We start from the raw sequence: 22171 nt of genomic DNA on the forward strand, positions 1-22171 counted from the left end.
GTTTTCTACAACGGTATAGGAGTAGAGAGTGGTGTGGTGATGCGATTGCATGCCTTCGTTTCACCTCGCAATTACGAAAATGGTATACTGTTAACACTCAACAGCGCGGAGATAGGTAGAATCAACGTATTACACACAGGAGTGATTAACAGGTGCTAGATTCATTTCAAGTTCTTGCGAGAGGGCGAAGCGAACGTGGTTGAGAAAAAAAAATACACTAACGTCTGTCATAAGTCTCCCAAGAAGACAGAAGTAAAAGATGTAGGCATACTAGAAAGCTCGTCAACTCCCTGGGCAAATTGATGGGCGTACTATAGGCGTGGCTGTGGTCACGTAATTGCTCAAACAGTATGGAATTTGTGTTATCAGTATCAGCGGGGCAACTATTGTGCAGCAAATACAGTATTGTGCACGTTTGTGTAATAGAGATAGACAATACCAGGTCAATACTGAAACAATTTAAGAAGAATCCCATTCGTCACTACGAGAAATGAATCAGAATTATCCGGCGCCAAGAAAAAAAAAAGGAGGGGGGGGGGGGGCAGTTTATATTCTGGTGCCACTTCCGGGTTTCATCAGCTGACAAGCAAAAAGAAAAGAAAAATAGATCTTCACCGCAACTTTCTGATTCCACTTCCGGGGTTCTTCGACTGCCCCCCCCCCCCCAAAAAAAAAAAGTGCTCTGGTACATCTTGCAATCTACTTTATTTTTCTGATGCTCCACTATAGGGGTAAAAAAGTTTTAGTTCAAAGTTGTTACGGCCAACGTATTCCTATGCAATGTGCAAAAAACAAAAAGTTGGGGGGGGGGGGGGGGGGGGGAGCGAGCCCCCCTCCTCCCCGGCCCCTCGGGAACTCTGGAATAGACCAAAGTACAATGAGCATTAACAGCAACGGGAGGACAAACATCTGACAACCAACCCAGAAGATTCACCAGATCAGGCAACATTCAGTGTTCACGTTGAACGCTGTGACGAAATTATTCATTTAAAGCAAACCAATTAACCAATTAATGGACTAACATATCACGGCAGCCTCGTAAAATTTAATAAATCGATTGACCTATTAGGACGCAAAAGCTACCACTCAAAGGTAATGGGGGTAGTTGTGATAAAGTTAGTATCCTGATTAAAACTAACAACATTTTAACTCGTTAGCGATAAAGTGCAGAATGGTACTAATGTGTTTTACCGCGTAATAAGGGAACATGATTTTCCGCTGATGGTGATTTTATTCTAAGTCGTCTCAGCGCAAAATATCTATCAAGATTCTTTATGAAGGGGGCAAAATAAATCAACCAATTACTAAATTATTTAACAATCATCCTATGTAACATTATAAAATTCTTTCTCCCATACTTTGGACATCATCTTGTTTTTCTCGACATCCTCTCAGTAAAGTTCACGGATTCGAAAGAGCAAAGAGGGCAAACACTGAAAATTGCTTCAACTTGTTCCACTTCAGAACAGTAAAGTGCATTTTGCCTTATTTTCTACAAACAGTCCTTTGATCTTAGAGATTTATATTCTGGGGGGGGGGGGGGTTACGAGGAGGGAAGCTCAATTACCAACAGTGTTCCTCTTACGAGTTCCTAAAGTTAAACTCATTATTTGCTATTCTAATTGAAAACAATCAAAGGGAAACTGATTAGAAATGTATATGATTTATAAATGAAAAAAAAATGAGCAACAAAAAATGGGATTCCATTATCCAGTTCCTATTTTGATAAACTCGAATCGAGAACGTTCGTGAAAGCTATAACAGTCTTTTGGGTACAACGTTTGTAATAATTCAAATTCGATCAACACTGAGCTTTGTCATTTCTGTTAAGGTGTTCAGTATATAGCATCCAAAGCATAAAGATGTCTTTTCTCATTCGTTTGAATCGTGCAAATGTTTTCCCCTCTTCCCGAATGTTTGTTGACATATATAAAACGCATCAACTTCGGAGAGCAGAATGAAAGCGTGTAATATTTTCAGATTAGAATTACCAACTTGCTTACTTGATGTTTGTTCTATCGATGACCCCCTTGCATATGCATCACGGGAAAGCCCTCTTTGTAGTAAGATGAAAAGGCAAAAATACAGAAATCGTAACATGAACGAAAGAGTTTGCTAAAATATTCAACAAACTTTATATACGACATAGAATAACACTTTGAAAGCTATTGCTCACCTGTCTCTAGTTTGCAGCAACAAACACAACAGAAATTTCCCTGTGGAATTATTTTTTGTTTCAGGACTTTGTTCTCCCTCGTTTTCTATGCACGACCTTTCGGGGTTATTTGCTTCTCTGTGAAAGTGTGGCCAAAAGCCGGTTCCTCTACTTTCTCCTCTTCCCCGCGATGATTTCGCTTAGGGTCGCCTTTGGTCGGCCTTCTCGGTGACGGATCCGACGTCAATTTTAGGCGCAACCATTCAAGTATTAGTGAACTAACGATGCCTGATAGATCCCGCCGGTGGCTTTGCATGTTGCATCTTGTTACAGATCCATCCAAAAATTTGAGACGTTGAGGAATAACAAGCCAATACAGCGCATTAAACTGATCAACGGGTTCTCAACTTGCACCATTTCTTATCGTTAGTGTCTTTACTCATCGCCAAATATTAACCCGGTGTGATCAAATCCTCTTATCGAAACCAAAACAAATCAAAATACCAGCGAACTTCGGACATTATAACATTGCGGGCGACTATACTTTGACTTCAATGTAGATCTCCCGTCGAATTGCATAACGCTTGAGCTATAATCTGTGACCCGGCCAAGCCTCTTTTATATCAGGTAACAATCAGATATTCTCATGAACACCCAACCCATTTACACACAGTCTACATTCTACAGTACTGATCGATCAGATTTTATATGCCCAACGAATGACGCCAATCCTGTCCTTGTCAATGATTCAACAACCTTTGGAAAAATACGTCATTCCTAGATTGGTGGAAGAAGGTGGAAGAATGACGAGCTCTCCTTTTTTTTTCTTCTTTTATACTCACATGTGATAATCGTCTATCAAATAAGAAAAAGAATAAAAGACGGAGAATCTTTAAAGAAATCAAGAAAGCTGTGCCGTGATTACCGAGTAGACACAGCAGGAAAGCGTGAAAATGCTGCTAAAGTTGATATTTTGACAAACTTTCACGTCAAAGCAAAATTAAGAATTATGAGCGAAGAGCGAAGAGCGAAGAAATTGTTCTATAACAGTAGACGATAAAAGTGTCCTCCATTTCTTTATATTAGATGTGGAAAGGAGTTTACGTCCAACTCATTCATATATACCAGAGCCTGAAAAAGTCAGCGGAAAAGGACTGCTGCGTGGTTTGGAGGTTACTTTCAGCAACAATCTACAGTAGTTCTCCGTCATATACATCAGTCTGCTGCACTGCCACATGCTCTTTGAGCTTGAATGACGTGGTCAAACGTTTACGTTTGGTGTAAACTACTTCTATAAATGCCGTTTTGCGGTGATGAGACTCTATTTGTTTGTTTGTTATAATAGTCACAATAATGATAATAATAATAGTAATAATAATAATAATAACAATAATACTACTAATAATAATGATAATAATAATAATAATAATAATTATTATTATTATTAGTAGTAGTAGTAGTAGTAGTAATAGTAGTAGTATCATTATCATTATTGTTATTAACATCATTATTCTTATTGCTATTGTTAGTGTCACTGGGATATGTAATAAAAGTCTTCTTCTTCTTCTTCCGATACTGTGCAGAACCCTCCTATAATACTCGCACAATTGAGTATACGACTCTTATGAATGCAGATAATTATATATTCTTGGCATAATTTATAACAACTAAATGCTCGTGGACTAAGTACAATTTTCAATAATCTGGTGGTTGAATACATAACCAGTTGTCAAAGTCAACATCTCACAGATTATTTTCCTAAAAGAATGATGTTGACTGAGGTGAGCTCACGCACTCTAGGGCAAGGACTTAATAGTTACTGTTTCCCTTTGGAAAATAATAATGATTGGTAATTAATTGGGACTGACTGTCCAATTTTCTCAAAAATTCACCCTGTACTAAGATTAATTCTGCTTTTCTTACTGAATCCACATGAATACATTATATGTACATACTTCAGGTAAAGTCTCTTTAAAAACATCCATTTTGATAATCTTAAATGCGGTACAGCACACAACTACACCATAAAGATAGAAAAATCCTGATTTAATGATTCGTCTCAATACCTCTCCCACGCACGCCTGCTTACAAATACACACACACACATTCACACACGCACGCACAAACACACACATACACATACACACACACACACGCACACACACCTTGTTCTTTATTCGTTTCGACTTCATTTTACTCGTTGCTTAACTCTTCGAACAAATTGTTAAACTCTTCTAAACGGGAGTGAGATAATTTGATTACCTAAAATCACTGACAAATTGAAAGTTTAAAATGTAGCTTTTTTTAATCTGCTTCATTTCATTCAGTTTCCATACTTCTGGTACTTCATACACCTCTCGATAAAAGTATAGACTGCTTAGTTGATTTCGGCACCAGTTATGTGTATTTCCGTTTCTCTCTGATTCAAAAGAATGAAATTGAAATGCATATCACCAGCTGACAATAACACCAAAAATGCATCTATTGGATCAGATCCGTTTTTATAACAAGTGTTTCCTTGTTGTTGTTACGTTCATTTTTACACATTTAAAAGATAGAACACATCGAATTCAATTGGCTATCATTGATGGTTCTTCGATATAGATGACAGAATACTGTCACAAACAATATTGTCAAAGTTGGATAGGATTTCCAACTAATTGGTGTATAGTCCACAATCAAAACGCGTGATAAGTATAGAATAAAATCCATGTAGGCCTCTTGATAATTCGCAGAATCTGTGAATACATCATTTCACTTTATTTGCCTCCCGTTTTAGTCAAAAGTAAACATGTGTATAAAGAAAACTATAAAGAATGCTAGAACCTATTTCTCAGCATATCATTTTGTAACAATACATTTCTAACAAGCACACATTTTAAGATGCATGGCACAAGACAATTTCTTATTCCTACAATAATTACTTTCTAACGACTGTGCAATGCGGTTAGCAAAACTTTGTCAGAAACATTCGCTTCGGATCCTAAGTTATCCTGATTAAAATCGGCGCTCTGGCTATATAGATGAAGTATAATGAATGCTTTTTTTTTCCTCTCTGAAAATAGTTTTTTTTTTTTCAATATGTATGTGTATACGTGTACAAACACATATAGGTCCTATATATATATATATATGTGTGTGTGTGTGTGTGTGTGTGTGTGTGTGTGTACGTTTGTTTGTGTGTAAGTATCAAAATATATTCTACTTAAAAAGAATTTACTAAATGAAAAAGAGCAGATAATCTCTGCTACACCTATAGTCTTCATAATAGTGATTCCAAGCAGTGTATAGTATGTGTGTTTTACACGGACTCCAATGTTCTAAGATGATTATAATGTTATCATACCGTTCTAATCCAAGCTCCTCATTTCTTCGTGAACTTCAAAACAGCTCAGCTTCCCCTTGTACATTCCCCCTCAAAAAAAAAGATAAATAAATAAGGCACCTATCTGACAAACGCCCTCACCATAAAACAACAACACAAAATCGGCTTTCCGATGACAGCAAGAGAAAATCCCTGTCACTTTAATTCACTGCAGTGCTTTAAGTTATCTAGTCATGATTATGTAACTGTCATCATAATGCACGTACAAAATGTAATTTCTTCAAAGAAAAATATATATATATCTGTCGATTTAAGCCTGGCAGGCATCCGCAAAATGGCAACATCACTGCGGCGAATTTTTGCTTCATCGTACTGCCCCTCCTATGGACGATCTTCCTCTCTATTCCTGGGTTTTGTAAGAAAATGGTCCCTTCGACATCCGGGACATCGCGAAAAATGCAGCTCCCACGATGAGGGCACCGCATACAAACATTCCAATTCCCATTCCCACCAGAGCTCCTGCGGCGCGTGAAACAGACAAGCATGCAGTCCAAGAAACAGAGGGGGAATGGAAATTGGATGAAGAGAGAGAGAGAGAGAGAGAGAGAGAGAAAGAGAGATGGGGTTGAAAGAAGGACAAAATAAAAGGGAAGAAGAAAGACAAAGAAAACACAATGCAATAAAACAAATGTGTATACTTTGTTGTTTATAGTAGCTGCCATATCTAAAGCTTTACAGTGCACTCCCGTTATAACAAAATCCTCGGGAATGGCATTTTCTTTCGTTATAACGAAATTTCGTAAAAAAAAAAAGTAGATGATGAAAATACGCAAACAATGTGTATATTGTATGTTATATTTTATTAAATACTCATCGTACCGTAAAAAAACTTAGGCCATGTCACACCTTTCCGGGCAAGCTACGCGGGCTTGTTGCGAGAAGGGACTTTCCAGCACGTAGGAGAATTTTCTGCGGGCGGACAATAATGTTTGCGAGAACAGCCGCGACTCACCCGGAACATACCGTATCGGGGAAAGTTTTGCGGGTTGACTTTCAGGGAAAAATATTTGCTACCCGTAGCTCTCCGCAGTTGGCCCGCAAGTCCGATTTACCCGCAGCAAAGTATTGAACATGACCAAAAGTTTTTCCGGGTGAATCGCGGGGATTGCCCGCATAGGTCCACGCAGAACACCAGTAGGATGCCCGTAGCTGCCGCAAGTCACAAGCAGTTGACCCACTTGAAGTACGTAAGTTGCCCGTGGATATTTGCTTATGCGCCGGAAGAGCGTGTCATCTGCGGGCATTCTACAAGCATAATACGGGTGTTTCACTGGCAAGGAACGGTGTTGAAACTGCCAATTCTGCGTGCAAGCTGAGGGTCAGTTACTGCCTTTCTGCTGGTTAGTTGAGAGCTGGCTGCGGCCAAGATAATGGCATTTTGTGGGAGTTCTGCCACATCAAATTCCTTCAGAGGGATTCCTTCGCTAAGTTGTCAGCACTCACTCGCCACCCATGCGCCTGACACGTAGATCACATGGAATGCACGTAAGTATAACGTACGTAGCACGGGTCCAGCACATAGGAAGCACGCTTAACTCGCCCAAATCCTTGTCCTGCGTGCTGGAAAATCCCCACACGCAACTAGCCCGCGTAGCTTCCCTGGACAGGTGTGACAGGGCCTCTTTTGGTTACGGGTAAATAGGATCTGCGTGCGTAACTCCGGTTAACTACGGGTGAGATACGTGCTAGGTACTGTCATGTGCGGGTCATTTGCGGGTCATCTACGGGGACCTCCGGGTGGCAAAAATTGATCTGCAAAAGTCGCACGCAAGGCTTGCCCGGAAAGGTGTGACACGGCCTTTATTTGTGTGTATGAATCTACAAGAAATTATTGTTTATACATACATTGTAGATAATTTACTTATTGCTTCATCGGGGCGCCCGCAAATATATATTTTGAACCCACGAAGTTTGAGGATGAACAATTATTCCGAAGAGACATCATTTTAAGAAGGGCATTAACAGGGGCAAACCGACCAACTTCCGATTTTTTTTTTTCGCTCGCAAGGTTCAATTGTAATTAAAGGTACGTATAGAGTCGAATTTAAGTAGGCCCTGCTCATCAATTGTTCATTGATATGGGCATAATCTACGCCGAGTCATGTCACTTGGGTAAGAAAACATTTGAAATAATGATAAAGGAAACATGAAGGAATGAAGAAGCTCTTGATTCTTTTTTTTTTCGTCATATATGTTATGTATGAGCACACTACAGATTAGATTAACTAGATAAGTGCACTATAAGTTACTCTTATAATGATAATGATAATGATAGTAATATCAATGATTATTATATAATTATCATAATCATCATCATCATCATCATTGTAACAAAAGATGGTGCGGCTTAACTCACCCACAGAATATCCGGACGAGGTGGACGTCTCGTAGAAATCGGCACGAAGAGTTTTGCTTGCAACCTCTAGACTCACCATCTGATAAAATTTACAGTGCATACATAGATTAGAAAAAGTGACAGTAGCTAAGTTTAAGCAAATGTGATAATATTCGTTTGACATTCAATCAAAATTTTTTGTAGATCCCTTGGTGAAACAAAATAATTATATCTAAGTATATTCACTATCAGTATTCAAGAAATGGTCTCGAACTTTGCTCGTATTATAACAAACATAATCATGAAATATACATCCTAAATACACACACACACAACACTTCGCTATGTTACACACAAGCTCTCTACAGTTTCTATTATGCACCACTCCACATCAAACTTGTTTTCCCACTCGGCATCTGATCAGTGAGTAGTGAGTTGATTCTCTATGATCGCGTTATAATGTATATTTCTGAGGCCATTATTCTTGTCAAGCATCTGCATTATACAGTGTGGTCTCCTGCATTCCTATAACACTTGGATTTGCGTAATTTGACTTTTGAACAGTAGGTCCGTGACATCTTTGTTTTTAAAAACCATTCTTAATACGTTGATGACCACATCGTATATATATTTTGTATTATTGAGAAAAAACTGTGCCGTTGATTTAAATAAATCATTAACCTCTTTCCATGTATTTCTGCTATTCAATGTTACTCAATAATTTAATTCAATTGTCTTTCTGCGTTATATTTTAATGAAAAAAGAATGCACAATTCAAATCAAATCAATTCAAATCAATCCCACTGCCAGCAGAAACTAAAAGTTCTGCGTCTGTCTATGTCATGAGCAGTACACACATTTCGGGTGTAACTAATCAATATTAGCTCAAGGCCACCTTGCTTTTCCAATAATGATGGTCTACTGAAAATCTGGCCTTTATCTTCAATATGTATAGAAAGAGCTAAGGTCGATGCTAAAGTCATTTTGCCCACTGCGAGGGCAGTGAGATGAATAGGACTTGCACTTAGACAGATCTATTAATAATGACCTCATTTGATTTATCGTATCACTGTACCTCTGTCTGATGACGGAATGTGATCATAAGACCCGTATTGACGGCCGTCTCCAGTTTTGCATACGATTCTTCGAGGGTGATTTGCTGGGTCACATTCAGAACGTCGCCCTCTACCGGAGGAATCCCCAGCAACCGGAAGTAGATTGTCATAATCCCGTCGCTTCCCTCCACAGCCTACGACAAAGCGGAACAAACACGGGATATTGTAAGAATGTAAATATTATTGGATATAATTTTGATGAAAGAGAGACTTGAAGGTCAATATGGAAATATCAAATCAGAATTTACAACCAGAACATCGAGAAAATGGAATTGAAGTGTGTGTGTGTGGTGGGGGGAGGGGGGGGGGGGTTGTGGTGACGTTACTTTGTGATTTACCAGTTCATCGCACATACACTAAGTAATGTATCTGTAACCATCTTATTCAAGCTCAAAATCAGAGTCTAGCTTTTGCATGAACTTTGATTACCAATATTTCACATGAAAATTAGAGGTAAAACCGGTATTGCAAATGCAAATAACGGCAAACAAAATGACAGTTTCTACAAGTTAGTGAAGGAATGAAACGAGAGACAGGCATTGTCTTGGACTGTACCATTTAGAGTTCGGTATTTGACTTGCTATATAATATACTTTACTTGCTCATTTTCGTTCCTGATAATACTTACCAGCGGATTTGTGATCCTACTTGACGTGACATTGGCTGCCCTAGCGAGACTGTTCACCACGCCAAAATAGAATGAGTTGGAACTATTTTGGACGTACTGATCATAAAGGACTACACAAAGGAGAAGAAGAGAAAAAAAGAGAATAGATAGAGTGGGAGAAATATCTAAGTTACTATATTTTAGAAGTCTAATGCATTCAATACAACGTCTAAAAGAAATAAAGCAAGTAAACTGATAATTATGAACAATGGAAAAGAAGAAAACACAACTGTTGGAACCTGATTCGTATTGACTAGAACTCTGTAAATGGATTTGATTTGACATCCAGTCCGGATAGAACTCCCACTCGAGAACAACATCTTCTCTTTTTTTTACTCTCGACGATCTCCCAAAGCTTTTAGCCTTCCTCTCTTTAGTGTTAAAGAGTGCTGTAATAGCTTTCCACCCTCAAAGTCAGAAATTACCCAAGCCGAGTAAAGCTAGAATGCGTTTATCAAAGAAATGGACATAATACTTGACATAACAATGAGGTAAACTGCCTGTTTAGTATTAGTGGCTTTATAACTACTAGTACATGATGAATTGGGCAAAGTGGAGACATCCACCGACAAGTCATCTTTAACTCACACCAAACCAAACTCACATTTGTCTTTCATATTGACGGCTAGTTCTTTGCTGTCGGATGAGTCATAGCACATACTGACGTCGTGCATATACGGATTAAAGGCCCCCATATTGAACGCGAAGAAATTCTGTGACGCGATGTAGTTCGTGTATGCCGGTATATTGTCCTGCACACAAATGACAAATTATAATACCATTTGTTGTTGTTTTTTTCATTTTCATTAGATTTCTTTTTTTCTATTTTTCATTTCTAACTAATTTGTATACATTCATTGACACAATTTGATTATCATGAACACAAAATAATTCAAATATTTACATCAATGAATGAATTTCTACATGACAAACGTAGCAAACTTTAAACTAAGTCAAATGGAATCAGTTAACATTGTGTCAAACAATGGGGATAATTGGGAAGGCTGTTGGAAAGGGGGACAACTGCTGAAAAGCTTAACTTGTATATCGCAGTCCCCTCAGGGAAAAAAAAAGAATATGACAAAAATCAAAGGAACCATTGTTACTAAAAAAAAAACACACAACAAATGGTTGGTATACGTTTACTTTGTCCATTTATCCATGCATATATTTAAGCATTCATTTATTTGTGCAGCACAGTGAGTACATCGAAAAAAATAAAGACAAAACGAAATTCCAAACAATTAGTACATTGCATGAACAATCATACTGATATAACATGAGGCACATGTGTGAATCAAATAATATCAGATACAGTATTAGGAATGTAGACCCTAACTAATGATGATAAAGCTTGTTTAATCTTCGTAGATAACAAAGGGATGATGAATCCTTTGTGGAGGAAATGAATTATTATCTACATGATTGAATTGTCTTACCCTTGTAGAAACTGACACGTCAAGAGCGATGGGAATTTCATTGACAGCATGGTGCAGCGCGGCTTCCGAACTCCAACTTTCCTAATTACGTCACAGAAGGGAGAATAATCAAACGCATTAGAATGTAGCATTCATACGAGTAGCACATCTATTATTGATTCAAAAGCATGCTCATGACAATAGACTACACTATGTCTTGATATTTTCCTCTTTTTTTTCAATGTGCCTCGGGGGAATAATCAAAAAGCATAATATCGTAAAGAGGTCGGAGCAAACAAATGTTCAAGGGAAAGTTCATTTGTAATTTTGACACCAATACGAGAGTGCTATATCAAATAGGAAATCCGCCTATTTTCTACAGGTGCATTCTAGAGAACTTCAGTTAAAGGTTGAATGTGTTCAAAGTGATAGGTAAACTCCACATGTTTTTAAATGTATACCTATATTTACCTCTGAATTGTTGCGCATATTACTTGCAAAATTCTAAGTAATGAGTGATACTCTTTTACACAAATAACAAAATAAACTCCGCCAAATTTATCACAATAAGACATTTGATTACAGGGGATTTTCAAAACCGTTATCTGGTTATATAATGAATTCTTTGTAGAAGGCAAGTACTTGTAGTTTAAAGTAGAATAGAAAAAAAAAAGACAAATGATTCAGCAATGTATACTGAGTAGGCCTATATGCCTGTTCACTCACGTTTGCAAAGAAGTACTCGAAAGTCACATTAGATTCTACTCCCGGTGCCACCGGGTAGTTGTACATTCGCGCGATCCATGATTCCACTGGAATCTGCCGGTATGTTGACTGCATCAAACATGAAATAAAGAGCGGGATAAAATACGTGATAGTATTTTAGGATAATTTGGAATATTGGACCATTGACATGTGGACATAAACACTAATGGAAATATGACTGCAATACAATAACAGTGTAATGCACCTATATGATTGCCGTACTTCCTCGTGTTTATGATTTTATTCATATTTCGAACAATACCCCGTATAACCCCAAGGCACCAAGGGTCCATTGGGAGTTGAAGTCAAACTAGCATGTTTATACGTAACTAAACACTTTATGTTTTCTTTCGTACCCAAACATAGACTTTACGTCTATCTCTATTTATGCGCAGTAAGTTCCGTCATGTGTAGTGTATTGTCTATACCTATTTTCTTTTTATGTATATTATATGAAATAATAATCATTACTGGATACCCTGCACAGCAAAGGGACAAGTTGACCTCTTCTTACATTTAGGTAAAAAATTCTCTATTGGTAGAGAAATCTTTTGAATGTTTTACCTTTATTGTGAGTTGGAAACATGAGTAGCGTTGTGGGGTATGAGTTTTCTTCAACTTGTCTCCCTCTACAATGTAACTCATAAGAACTCTGAAGATATACCCCAAATATTCACCCCTCTGCTTATAATCTCTTGCTTTCAAGAGTAGCGTTCTTGAAGAACCCGTGCTACAAATCCATCTACGCAATAAGATAATTTACGCACTTAATACCTCATTAATATTTTAGTGGCCCAGACCAAACCAACAGAGAAAACAGTAAATATTGAGCACTGACGTATATACGCGTACCTTGCCTTCATACACCCAGTTAACCTTGCCAAGTTGTAAGAAACTGGAGATGGAACGCAAGTACACGTGCTCGTCATCCGACGAGCCTGCTTCGCCCGAGTAAGTCGGAATCGGGCCGATTGTGCAGGCTGATTTCACGAGGTCAATTTTGAAACTTAGACCTGTATTTCAAAGACAATGCAGAAACAGAAAAGGGGGAAATTGCATCTCAAACGGAATTTGATTTGGATGGTGACCGCATAGAGAAAAAAAAAACGAAAAATGTGGTGTTTTGCTGTATATCTTTACATCTTTATAATGTTTCATTTCATTTCACTTTATATCATTATTCATGCCCTTTTCAACAAAAAATTGAACTGAAATGAGTCAAACTGGAGGAACTACATGAAAGTCCTAATTTTCTTTTATCTAAGTGTTTGTCCAGGTGTGGACAGTGTGTCTGTGCGTGTTTGTGTTGATGATGATTTAACTTTCACCCTAGAGCGCATCTTTCAACATGTTGACGGAAGAATCATTTAGATGTGGAAAGCTTGCAGCGACACAACTGGCAGCTTTGGAGGTCTTAAATGGTAGCTGCAAGCAAAGTGACGCAAGATTCGTGACTTACCGAGGTTGTAGTCATGTACCTCCTTGATGGGATCCTGTGGCTCTGTCAATCCCCAAGGTTGATATTGGTAGGCCACGATGTTTCCTGGGTAGTTGTAGTATTCCTGTCATCGAATATAAACATCAAAAACCATGTGAACGGAGCAATGGTGTATATTAATCATACCACAGGTATCTCTCACAGTAAAACTCGTATTTTCTGAAATACTCGGGGGATATCATTTATTGGTCATCATCCGTCTCTTGTTTGATTTGAATACACGTGGTGCACACACGTATGGCTCATCAGAGTCGTACAACTGTGTGCCTAGATGAAAATTCCTTCATGATGGAATTACTTAATTGACTCGGGGAGTACGAAATATAAATGATTGCATGTAAAATTTCATGTTGGTGTTGGGTACAAACAATAATATGTAAATGAATAAACAGAACCGTTTTCTTACATACAAAGTGTAGATTCGCTGAGCAAGCGGTATAGCGACCTCCACGCCTATGGAAAATGCTTCCAAGTTGGCAAACATGTCGGGGTACGGCTGTTCGCTGATTCGGTTCTCACAGACATATCCAAGAGGTGGCTGACGGAAACCAAATAAAGTCAGATTCAATCATGGGATCACGTTCGTATTTATTACTCTGAACTCAGCAGCAGCTTTAACGGTCCAACTCAAGAATTGGCAGTTAGCGTTTCCCTAGATTTTTGCTCCTTCACCATCACAGTTCACACGATCTCACATCATGACTTCAATTTGATTGTGGATATGTCTAAAAAGATAATAATTTTGTCACATGATAAAAAAGCCAGTTTCTTCAGAATCTCGCAATATAATGATTTGTTTTTTGTCATATGTGTAACTCTGTGTTACTTTGTTTTGTTTTATTTCAATCTGACTGCGGTATGTCAATACGGATTTCTGTTATTTGGTATGTTATATTACACCATTATTGATAAAAGGAACCTGTGAAAGGGTTATAGATATTGACGATGATGATAACAATTTTGATGATAATAATGATAATTATCATCACCATTATTATAATAATAGCATATTCAAGTGTACAATCATTATCATCATCATCATAGTTACCTCAAAGGCGCGTTCGTCCTCCACCGGACCGGGAATGACTTCGAAGAATTCGTAGACGTGATAGAAGCTGTGCCACTCGTTGATTGGGATGAAATCACCACTTGGAGTCGGTACATAAGTTTGAGCTGCAAAGATCAGCCAAGACGAGTTAGCGATTAGTGTACCAAAGAGTATTAAAGTCGTTCTGTGCGCCTTATCGTAAAGAAATACTCATTGAATTGATCCAATACTCCATGCTAATATCTCAGGTAGATATTAACATGGATACTTGTCTCTTGTCCGTACAATCTGTAAATTCCCTAAGCATGATTTTTAATATGTAGTTACTATCTATGCTGCTTGACGAAATTTATTTGTCATTTCTGATCAAAGAGAGGAGGGTGATGAGGACAAATTTAGCGATCTGTGATCGACAACTCTAATGGGTAGCAAAAGTGACTATCTAGATCCAGATCCAAAATATCTTGAGCAGCCATTTTTCCCAAGCACCTTTGCGATGCGTTTTCCACGATCGTATGATTGATATTTTAAACCTTCGTTTGTTTTCTGAGTGTGTTTTGTTGTTTGTTTTGTTTTTGTTTTTGTTTTTGTTTTGGGAGGTTATTACTCCATCTAAGATCATAATCTGACAATATTTCCCAGGGTCACAGGCTAATTCACCACAAAAAGTACAAATAGAATCCAAGTTGCGCTCAAACAAGACTATGGTAGCGAAGAATGCATGACTTTGTGTTATTACCGATGCGGTTCTCAACATGCAAACCCAGGGGATTAGCTCGGTCGACACATTATAGGTATAGAAGAGTGATATTTATTGGGGTATTACGTGGATCACAAAAATTGCATGATTTGACACGAATACTATATACATATATAAAATGACTTGATGGGCCAGATTGAATGTGAATCGAGATTTCAAATAATTGATTGTTTGTTTTTTTACAAAGTACTTGATATTTCATGCATTCATTACTCGATATCGTGGGGGGGGGGGAACTTAAGTGGCGTGCACGAATAGTTCAAATATACTCTAGGCGATCCTTTAGTTTGTTAGCAGCATTTTCTCGATACGAAAAACTTATAATTTGTGAAAATCAAAATTCTATTTTTCTTTACGAATTGTTGGAAATATAATAAGGTTGAAACGGCCACCCATACTATGATCGCCTATGGCGACAGTGGGTCAGTTATGCTTATCATAATATCGCCTCACCCGTTCCGTTGATGGTAGCTCGCACTGGAATCTGCTCGCCGCCACCCGCTGTGTGTTGGCCGGGAAGAGTGAAGTAGTAGTCCAGCAAATAAGTCTGATTCGCGCTCTCGATGTACATACAATTCTGCCAGTGATTGGTCAAGATGCCACGCACATACTCCTGTCCGATGTAAGTTTCATTGTACTTGGAATGGGGAAAGAAGATTAATGTTAAAAAAATAATAAATGAGAACTATATTTTGAAAGCGCTCTCTTCATTTACATAGGGCCTATTCATATGACATTAAATGTATGATGGATGGAAGAGATGATATTTCACGGTTCGAGTATATCACCGGCATTGGCTCATGACATCCTAAGTTCTTGATACAGCCGACACCAGCTGAAGAGTTGCAGTGTAACTAGAATTCAGAAAAAATGTACCTTTCTATGTGATATATCTACAAGCTTCTCAAACTCAAGTATTGAACTTATCAGAGGATAATAGATTAATTGGCCTATATAAACTCTTCCCCTCCCCTCCCCTTCACTACCCCCCTCCCCCTCCCCCTGCTACGGGTGGAACTATCTTCTTCTTTTTTTATAGAAGTTTGTTTTGAGCTTTATTTTTTTTTCCAGAGAGCCAGACGTTCGTGTGTATGTTTTTTTCCTACTCGCCTGCCCATAATGCTGTATAAATGCGTGCAACGACGAATGATAAAGTTAACTGGCCCCTTGTCTCGACTCACCTTTCCTCCGAACACGAATACATCATTCACGCCACCAATATGAGGAGAACCATCCTCGAGCTTGAATCCGTACATATTGAATGGTGTGGTTGACATATTGGCAACAGCGCATCGATGACCTGAGGCGAGAAAAACAGACACACCCTTTAGATAGAATGGACCTTCCCGGGTGCCATCATTTATATCAGAGAAAATCGGGTGCATGTCACGAGCTACACATCCACGAGTCATACGGCCCACGAGTCAAACAGCCCACGGGTCACACTGCCCACGAGTCATGCAACTCAGGAGTCGTACAGCCCACGAGCTAAACATGAACAAGGTCCATGAAGTCGACATCACATTTAATTTAGCCCACGAGCTGCACGGTAGTTACGAGCTGAACACATAGTGTCTTGATCTATGGGCCTGTTTCCCTTATAGTGTCTAGCTCATGGGCCGTATGGCTCGTGGGAGTCCAGCTCGTGGGACGCATGCCCCAGCAAATTGTATGAATCTCAATTCCAGACTTATGACAACAAACCAGCTGTGGGTAATGGGGATTAATTCCCCTTTATGCACTGAGAGGCAAGATACGTCTTTATTTGGGGAGATACACATGTACTCAGAAATAAAAACATCATTAGAACATGTCAATACACTTCGTGATATCACATTGATTATTATAGCATCTGTGCCTTTCTTCTTGATAATCCATTGAAGTAGTAATTTACGTATACATCTTTATAACTTTGCAAAATTTATTTTTCCTTCCCACATTATTTTGAAGAGAGTACTATAATGTGATTATATCAAAATAATGACAATGTAGAAATTTGAAGAAAAAAAATAAAATAGAACAACACAAGCAAGTCATCACAGGCAAGAGATTTCGACCTTGAACTGTTTGGCAACGTAAAACAGTAAACAACATACATGTAAGTACAACATTTTGATAAAGACAAAGAAAAGTATTACCAAACGTCGTGATAGACTGTCCAGTTTTATAGTCATACGAGGTGTGAGATTCAAAACCTCGTGAGAGGGTGTCAGCAGCACCCCTATTTCCCGGCTCATCGTAGTACTCCTGCATCTCCAAGGAATAGTTCTTCGTTACGATATTCCCTGTGGACAACAAATTTAGCTTATCATTATTTTGAGAAAAAAAAAACACACAGAGAAAGGCGTGATAAGGACAAAGTAATTCACAGATCCAAACTAAAATTACAGACTATAGCGTATGTATAAAGTGGTTACATTCATGTGCATTAAATGTTCGCATTTGATATGTGTCGGTGTCTTTGTCACTTTATCAAACAATCACTTTAACCAACAATAACATCTGCATGATACCAAAGGGAAGAATGCACAGAGCTATGTGGTGCTACTGGAAACAAGTAACCAGCTTGACCTACCCTCGATTCTCAATGTGTACTGGCTTGGAAGCTTCGGCAAGGGCGGCCCTTCCCCAGTGGGTGGCTTCGGGATGCAGACGCTTGGGTCCGGCGCGGCTCCCGCGGTGCTAAGAATCACCATGACGAGAAGCGCCTTCAGCACAAACCCACGTAGCTGATCCTGGCAAGTTGTCATCTTTGACAGAAATGCCTGTTGCCAGGCACGAAGTAAAAGAAAAAAATAAATAAATCTGAAAACCGATCAAAAACTGTCCGTAAGGTTATGTGAATCTATATCTGTGTTTGAAGGAGAAAGCGAGACATTTTAAACATTATGTATAGTGCTAATGTTAGCATAATTTTTATCTACACACACACACACACACACACACACACACACACACACACACACACACTCACACACATACACTGCGCGCACACGCACAGACACAGACACACAGACACAGACAGACAGACAGACAGACAGACACACACACACAGATATATGTATATATATATACATATATTATGTATATAATTCATGGCATAGTACCAGTGTACAGATAATTGAATTTCATCATCTTTCGTGTATCTCTATTCAACAAAAGGGTAAAAAAAAAAAACAATCATAAATTGCACAAATCATATTGTTTCATCAATTCGTAACAGCCCAGGAAAGTACTTGTAGAAGTGAAGTCATCATCTCAAACGTTTAACCATCTCTGAAGTTATCAAAATCAGACACTGTTGAAGTATGCTTCAGGGAAATCAAAAACTACCCTTGATGACATGCAGGGCATTCACGCATGCTGCTCCCAAATTGTATGGAACAATCTCCCTCTGTTAAAAACTCATCTTTTTGAAAATGCTACATAAGTTTAAAATATGTATGACATAATGAAATCTTTGAAGTCTTCCGTGACGGTAGAACAGAGTAGATGGTAGAAGGCTTAACTGTGCACGACGTATTCATTCTTGGGTAGCCTATGTAATATGTGGCCCTGAAAATTCAAAAGAATGCGTATTTAAAGCCAGATTTTCCCTCCAATTACTCATTCTCTTGAGAACAGCAAGAACATGCTTGCCGAAACGTCGGGAGTGGGTAGGCCCTTTTCAGGGCCACATACATACCCAAGAAAGAATGCATGGTGCACCGTTAAGCCTTCTACTACCCAATGTATGTCATAACTTTTATTTTGTATAATGCACAGTGGAATATGTTATCATAGAAGGTGAGCAATGTGAATGTCCTTTGTTATTATTGTTATAATTACAATTATAATGATGATAATAATGATATTGTTATCATCATTATCATTAGTAGTAGTAGTAGTAGTAGTAGTAGTAGTGGTAGTAGTAGCAGCAGTAGTAATAGTGGTGGTAGTATGTATGTATGTATGTATATGTATGTATGTATGTATGTATGTATGTATGTATCTCACTATATGTTCCAGAACCCTCTAGCTAATCTATAGCTATCCCCCTGAAACGAGGATTTGTCAACAGAAACGCCCCTTGCTGACCTTGTTAAATCTCCGAGTGTCTCACCACATATTGTTTATCGAGCTAGAGTTGCCCATTAACTTCTGGTTACATAATATCACGAGCTATTTTCAATCGCACAGACGATCAGAATGTGCATTTGTGTTCGTCCGAAAATGTGTTTTCTGGTGTGCCAATGTCAGCCGATATTTCGAAGATACGATTCTATCTCAGTTTCACTTTCAGTTTCAGTTTATTCTATTTCGACACGGTCACTCACTTCAGCCAATGGCTGTTCTTCAGTGAGTCCGTGAGGAGGTAAAAACAGATCAAAGTAACATAATACAACATTTTATACTTATAGTATACAAAACATGAGAGATAAAAACAAACACAATTTTGTTTACTGTAAAATCAACGACATATTTAAAGAATACTGCAATTCATACTGAAATAATTCCATAAAATTACTTACGCATTACAAGAAGAAAAATATGCATATATTGCAACTGATTGACAAATTGCCCTACATCGACGTAAATAAGCACTGAATTGATCAGTGTTTTAGTAGTAGCCATGATAAAAAATCATGGGCGTACATACTCGAGCAGGATTCGAACCTACGACCTCCTGATCACCGAACAGGCGTCATCTCCACTAGACCACCGAGCTTTCGCCCGACAGTAAGTGTTGGCTCTAATCCTTATAGCATGCAGCGGGTACTGCTTTGTTATTCAAATTCATGAAATTCTTCCGTCGAAGAATTTCATGAATTTCATGAATTTCATGAATTTGAATATGCATATATATACACACACATGTGATAAATGAAAAAGAAAGGAAAAGTAAAAGAAAAAAAATAAAGTAGGACCATTCAAACATATAGACTTAATACACACACACACACACACACATTATAAAACTGCAAGCAATTATCTTAAAAATCCTACCTTTGTATAAAACGTATCTATTGCACTTTTGAATGCAGCTAAAGAAGCACTTTGTTTAACGCCGCTTGGCAAACTATTCCACATTAGGGCACCGCGATATGAAAAACTGCGTTTTTTTTTTAAATTTGTGGTTGGTTTGGGTACATCTAGCTGGAGGGTTGTCTTCCTCAAACCATACAAATATTGTCTGTACATAAATAATTCATTTGTATGTGAAGGCATGTTTTCGTTCACAATCTTATACATAATGCATAACAACTGTTTATCGCGTCTATCCGAAAGTCGATCAATGCTATCATTACACTTTGTTTGGATCAACTGACATAGGGCTTCACTTGGAAATTTCCAGTCAACCCGCATAACCACTGTGACTGCTGTAAATTGTATTTTCTGACATCTGACATTGTCTGATGTAAAATTCACATCTACAATACAATTCCATCTGTGTATTTTTTTTTGTATCTCACTTTTTCCACATAATTGGCCAAACCTTATAATTCATGATTTGAAACATTTTAAGTAGAACTTAGAGTTGACCTGATAGCACCGAAAGAATGAAATACAATACAATATAATACAATATAATACAATACAATTCAAGAATAAGGTTGTTGTTTTTTAATTAAAATATTTCGAGACTCTTCAGGAGTATCAGCTTGATCAATCTCACGTATATGAATGTATTTTAAGCCTAATTTTCTCCAGACAGATATTCCTGAGTTAGAGCAGAATCCAGCAACTGGTCTTTATTACAAGCCAACAAACAACGTGTCTGAAATTGATGTACGGATTCAAAACTCGAAAACAAACTTGTGTATGAGACAGGACGATCTATGACTATAGAAATACAGGATAAAACGACTAGTTTTTTTCTTTGTTTTTTGTTTTGGCTCTCAACACCTCCCCACCCACGAATCTTGCATGTTGTCAGAGCAAGTAACATAAAAATGTTAAGCAAACACTCATAACTTTGAGGTTTACATGTTGACTTAAAGCGTATTGAGCAGTAGGACTATTCAGTATACTCGTCACACAGAAGCAGACCACTAAGGTCTCCGTACAGTAGTATCATTAGAACAATGAGTTTTAGCATCATACCTTCGAAGTTGTTCAATTTGTTAAGATAATTTAAAAGGAGCATGCAACATTTACAACAGCATCGACACTAGCACGATTTAATTAAAAATGTCTACTAAACGTTGCTTTTGCACTGAAATAGGGCCGACGATATGCGTCCTCTCGTATTTGTAATCAGATAGCGGAAAATATTAAGATAATTTCAACCTTTCAGTAATAATTATGTAGGCCTACATACCTCGATGCCACCGCTACACTATACGTGAAAGTGAAGTCGAAGAGACCGGACTTTTTGGCCAGCGATCACTACGGGACGTTTTTGATCCTCACTGATCGATGCATACACATGGAAACCGTTCCGTTCGATCACGAATCCCGCCGTTAGTGTGTCGGTGTTTGATCAGGCTTGGCGACTGATACCAACAGGCATCCTAATAATGATGGTTAGTCCTCGTTATCCAGACATTGTTTGGACACGTCTCCTTATACGTCCATGATAGAGTGAACTCTGGACTCACAGCCCCTTTCGACGTATCACCACATCTCCGAGACCATCTCCCATTAATGCATACTTTATTAGGCTACCTGCATCTAATTCTCTTTCCGTGATGCGCACTCATTTTTCAGTGTTTGATGATATGCATTGCACTCACACCGTGTATTTAGGGTGCAAGGCCGTAGACGGGAAGTTAGTGTGTAAAGGAACTCCCCATGTCTCGAATGCCACAAACTCTGACGTCGTCACATCTATTTACTTTACCAAAAAAGTAACATTATGGAGCATATACACATATAAATATTTAAACCATTTGTCATTTCGAGGGGGGGGGGGGGGGGAATGGAGCCTCTCTGGTACACCCTGCCCCCCCCCCCCCCCCGTCTCACCCAACTTTTTACGGCAGCGTTGACATTTCATTTTTATGTTAAGGGAACACGTACGCCTGACGACTTATACTGCAGAG

At 38.4% G+C, this 22171-nt stretch overlaps 1 protein-coding gene across 1 annotated transcript; it reads right to left on the reverse strand.

Moving 5' to 3' along the window:
- Positions 1-5796: 5796 nt before the first annotated feature.
- On the reverse strand, positions 5797-21584 carry LOC139740912 (uncharacterized). The gene is made up of 16 exons (XM_071651497.1): positions 21448-21584; positions 17722-17911; positions 17285-17431; positions 16328-16446; positions 15600-15783; positions 14387-14511; positions 13745-13876; positions 13300-13402; positions 12693-12853; positions 11802-11909; positions 11097-11177; positions 10262-10409; positions 9619-9728; positions 8951-9124; positions 7897-7975; positions 5797-5999 (listed from the first exon to the last, which is right to left on the reverse strand). The coding sequence occupies exons 2-16, from the start codon at positions 17894-17896 to the stop codon at positions 5881-5883; spliced, it is 1965 nt and encodes a 654-aa protein (XP_071507598.1). The 5' UTR covers positions 17897-17911; positions 21448-21584; the 3' UTR covers positions 5797-5880.
- Between the last annotated feature and the right edge of the window lie 587 nt (positions 21585-22171).

Source organism: Diadema antillarum, unplaced genomic scaffold, assembly GCF_040938485.1.
Source record: "Diadema antillarum isolate AM-2024a unplaced genomic scaffold, OU_Dant_1.0 seq00000890_RagTag, whole genome shotgun sequence".
Taxonomy (NCBI): domain Eukaryota; kingdom Metazoa; phylum Echinodermata; class Echinoidea; order Diadematoida; family Diadematidae; genus Diadema; species Diadema antillarum.